This window comes from Propithecus coquereli, unplaced genomic scaffold (assembly GCF_000956105.1).
Source record: "Propithecus coquereli isolate 6110/MARCELLA unplaced genomic scaffold, Pcoq_1.0 Scaffold57, whole genome shotgun sequence".
Lineage (NCBI taxonomy): Eukaryota > Metazoa > Chordata > Mammalia > Primates > Indriidae > Propithecus > Propithecus coquereli.
The window spans coordinates 772,099-776,950 of record NW_012151618.1 but is presented as its reverse complement, the minus strand read 5'-3'; the positions used below and the strand labels follow the sequence as shown (position 1 = coordinate 776,950).

General features: G+C 39.8%; 1 protein-coding gene across 1 annotated transcript in view; it reads right to left on the bottom strand.

Annotated features, from left to right (window-relative positions):
* Positions 1-4,104, bottom strand: part of TMOD3 (tropomodulin 3 (ubiquitous)) — a 36,091-nt gene extending 31,987 nt beyond the window's left edge. The window contains exon 1 of the mRNA XM_012658094.1: positions 3,908-4,104. Within this exon, the coding sequence (XP_012513548.1) occupies positions 3,908-4,033 (126 nt within the window). The 5' untranslated portion in view covers positions 4,034-4,104. The remainder of the gene's footprint in view (positions 1-3,907) is intronic.
* Between the last annotated feature and the right edge of the window lie 748 nt (positions 4,105-4,852).

Sequence of the window (4,852 nt, the reverse complement as noted above, 5' to 3'; positions counted from 1 at the left end):
GTACAGACACATCACCTAGTAACAAGGACAGTTTTATAAAGCAAACTCTCAGTCCTTAAAAGGCACTTAAAATCAGTATCATGGCATACAGAAACAATAGGGTGATCTTATATGGATAATGATAATAGGAAATATTCATTTTATAAGTAGAAAATATAGCATTTCAACTTTGGCCATTTGCTGAGATCCATAATAATTTTCATAAATTTCACCTTTGTGTTCCACTTTACATAATGGTACTCATTACACAGAAAGATGATCTATAAAGATGAAACACAAAGGAGGTCTGTTCCTAACCCTGCACCAAGTATGTATTTGTAATTCAAAATTGTCTATGGAACCACAAAAAAGAAACACAAAATTTCTACCTTTAGACTTGGACATCAAGATAAGAACTACATATGAAGAATCCATTCTTAATCGACCTGCAAGTCCTGTCCATTCTTACCTCTTAAAGAACTCACTTGTCGTTCTCCCATCTCCAGCACCATTGTTAAGTAACTGTGATCTATTAGCTTACTTGATTAGAATATACTTCTAACCACCTTTGGCCCAAGCTATGATGTGAGCTTGCCTGGAGTGTTACATTAGCTCCCAGCTGAATCAGTTGCCTGATCCTCTTCATCCTTCACTGCCACCCCTCAGCCAGTTACCCTAGTCTCAACCCACACACTCTCTCCATTCTAGTCACACCAGCCGTTCTTCCTCCCTGTGCTTGCCAATACTTCCTTCTACCACAAGGCCTCTAGGTATGTTGTCCCCCTTCCCTGGAATGCTCAGCCCATCCCTTTTTGCTACTCATTTTTCAGATTACAGCTCCAGTCCCCTGAGGGAAGCTTTTCTTAACCTCTCATTATAAGCTCTTATAGCTCAGCTCATAACATTTACCATTCTTTTAATATGGTATGATTATTTGATTAATAACTAACTGACCCCATTCCTACTAGCCTGCATCATGAGGGCAAAGACCACCTTTGTTTTGTTCACTTGTGTATCCCTAAGCCTAGCACAGTACCTGGATCTACAGGTTGCTCCTCAAATATTTATTGAATAAAGATTTTAAAATACTTTCAAAGAAAAATGCTTATTAAGGCTAATCAATAAAAAGTTACATTCTTCTCCGTCAATAATGCACGCACATATGTATTGCTATTTCATGATGGTGGTGATGGAGTTGCACTACTCCACCGGCTTGCTCAAGCCCATGTGAAACACAGAATTTTAAATATTAGCTGGAATCTTGACTCCTTAAATACTGTTTTTGAACACAAAATAAATGACAGCTAACTGGTTTTAGAAGCTATAAACCCATGAACTGAGCTTCATTAAAAGTATATTCTAATCAAGTAAGCTAAGATAGCACAGTTACTTAACAAATTGAAAAAATTTCATTAATACGCTTGCCACTAAAAATAACATGTTTCTCCCTTGCAGTGGAATTTTGTTGTAGTAATACATTCCCAGCATTGGAAATTTTAAAAAAGTAGCTTTTGCCTAGGCTGGCTGTCTTTTGGAGATAAATGTTTTGCAAAAATGCAGTGAGTTGCAAATAAATACACCGAATGCAGCAGGACAGTAAAGTGGCCTTCTAAAATATAATAACGTACCTCACATATCTTCACCTGCTCTTATCCTATCTTCCGAGACTTTGTAAGTTATAGTGGTGTTTCTCTGGCTAAAGTAGCTGCTACTACCATGCCTGCCCTCTTTTCTTACCTAGTCCTTCACCAGAACTCTTCCCAAAAATGCCACCCAGCAAGCGGCATACTGTCAACAGACATCACTGCTCTCCTAGTCCCAACTAACAGTATCAACTAACAGGGAGTTTGCAAAATACATTCAGAAGTTAGAACTTGAACCTCTCCATATAAGGAGCAGACCACGGATTTGCAAATAAGAAAAAAGCCATCAGATTTTAGACTGATGCCACAGTGCATTATGTAAGAGGAGATTCACTGTGTTTTAACAGAAAAGACTGCTAGACTCTGCCAGGTATAATCAAGGATCTAGCCCCAGTTCTTTCTCTAATTGTAATAACTGACACAAGTCACCTAATTTTTGTTTTAATCTGTAAATCAGAAGGACTAGATCGATGTTTGTCAACCACAGGCATTTTTGTACCCCAGGGGACATCTGGCAATATCTGGAGACACTTCTGGTTGTCACAACTGAGGGGTGAGTATTAATCATGTTTTTTATTTTCTGAATTTTATGATGCTTTGACATCTTCAGGGACTTGCTAATCCTGGTGAGACTGCCCTTCCCAGGGCTAATTCCTAGGGATAGCACTATTCCTCACTTACCAGTCCCACCCCATGAACACACCTTTCATATACAAACCAACCAATCCAGGGCCCATAACAGCAACCACTTTTATCTCTCACATACCAAGCCAGTATTTCCCCTGCCCTAAATTGCCCCGGGGCTAGGTATCAGACAACAAAAGACCACTTTCATAGCCTCCGGTCTGTTGAAATTATTTAAACTATCCAGTCCTCAACTTGCTCAAACTTGTCCACCCTGCTTCACTCATTCATTCCCCGCAGAAACCACAATACAGGCTCTGGGACATGCTTGCTCCTTGCTCTTTCTGCCTCCTAACTGGCCCGGGGGCTTCTCCATGTGCCCTTGCATGGCATGGTATGTCTCCTGCTCTTGGGAACTGTAAGTAATAAACTCTTCCTTCAAGGCAGTTGTCTCTGTGTCTGTCATCTATTACCATACCTGACTGAAACAAAATCCCAGGTACATTTTAAAACAGGGGGGTGTGCTACTGGCATGCAGTGACTAGAGGCCAGGGGTGCTGCAAAACACCCTCCAATGCACAGGACAGCCCCCCACAACAAATTATCCAGCTGTAAATGTTAAAGTGTCAAGGTTGAAAAACCCTGCAGTAGATCAACTCTTATGTTCCTTCTCACTTTAAAACCATTTGATTCAAATAGGTCTAATAGATTGAATTGCCCATAGAATATTGCTGTTAACATGATAAAAACAGTTAAAAACACTGTTATCCTGAGTAATTGCCCAGACTTAAGTGTACTGAAAACTTTTCTTTATAATACAGTTAAGAGATTTGATCTATAGTACAGACACATCACCTAGTAACAAGGACAGTTTTATAAAGCAAACTCTCAGTCCTTAAAAGGCACTTAAAATCAGTATCATGGCATACAGAAACGTGGTTAAAAAAAAAAAAAAAGCTTAGCAAATAACCATTACCTTCAGATTCTCCATTCACTATGTCCCCCATATCAGACAATAATAATTCAATAAGGTTAAGGGTCTCTACCATAACCTTGTGTAATTTATAAAACAAACGACATCTACTCTGCAAATTTAAAACATATACACATATTCAGGTCTGTTTCACAGTGGACTGCTTGTATTGCCAAGAGGCTACTTATCTATTCTACTAATGACTAAAAACTTATTCAATTTGGTCAGCATCTTTCAGAAAGGTAACAATTAGGTTTAAGGTCATAAAGAACCTTCGGGAGGCATTCTGTGCTGGAGCCATCCTGGCATAGAAGTTCTGAAGAGACATGGAGGTGTCTCATATATCAAGGAACTAACCATCTACGCTGCATCTTACTAAAGATATCCCTTCCTGCACAGAGAAAAATGATGTCTTAGAGCAGAAAAAATTTCAAACATCAGGAGATGTTTGAAAATTTGAAAATACGGATGTTGTAGAAAATAGTTTAAAACAGTCTTGTCAGTAAACAAATGGAGGCAAAAGTGGGGGAACTGGAAAAGAAGCAAAAGGCAAGTTCATTTGGATGAAGAGGAGCAGGGTGTGGAGGGTGCCAGGGAAGTCATGGAACAGCTAACTGCTCAAAGGCAGCTACTTAGTTTCAAAGGATTTGAGAAGTTATTTCATTTATCTTTAGCAGCTAACACTTACCTCGGGGTCAAGATCATCCAGAACAGTTTCCAGTTGTTTCAGTTCTGTTTCTGACAGATTCCCAAGGAGCTCATCTTCATCAAGGTCCTTGTACTTTTCCAAGTCCTTCCGGAATGGTAGTGCCATGACTTGCAGTGTAGTCACTTAATTTTTCTATTCAGTACAGTCAGAAGTAATTTCTACTTTTTCTTAAAACTATAGAGAAAAGAAATAAAAACATTTTAAATATTAAGTAATGTCCATCTACTTAGATCTATTATTAGGTTAAGTGAAATTTAATTCCATGTGTCATATACTCTTTTTTTTTTTTTTTTGAGACAGAGTCTCACTCTCTTGCCTGGGCTAGAGTGCCGTGGCGTCATCCTAGCTCACAGCAACCTTAAACTCCTGGGCTCAAGCGATTCTCCTGCCTCAGCCTCCCGAAGTAGCTGGGACTACAGGCATGCGCCACCATGCCCGGATAATTTTTTCTATATATTTTTAGTTGTCCAATTAATTTCTTTCTATTTTTAGTAGAGACGGGTCTTGCTCTCTTGCTCAGGCTGGTCTCAAACTCCTGAGCTCAAGCAATCCTCCCGCCTCGGCCTCTCAGAGTGCTAGGATTATAGGCATGAGCCACCGCGCCCGGCCTCATATACTGTTGAATCATATATGACATACTACCTTGCCTATGGATCTTTCAATGCCTTTTACCTTTTGTCTTTTTTTTTTTTTTTTTTTAAAGATAGGGTCTCACTCCATCTCCCTGGCTAGAGTACGGTTATGTCATAATAGCTCACTATAGCCTCAAACTCCTGGGCTCAAGCGATCTTCCTACCTCAGCCTCCCAAGTAGATGAGATTACTGGCATGTGCCACCACACCCGGTTAATGTTTCTATTTTTTGTAGAGATGAGGTCTCGCTCTTGCTTAGGCTGGACTCAAACTTCTGGCCTCAAGCGATCCT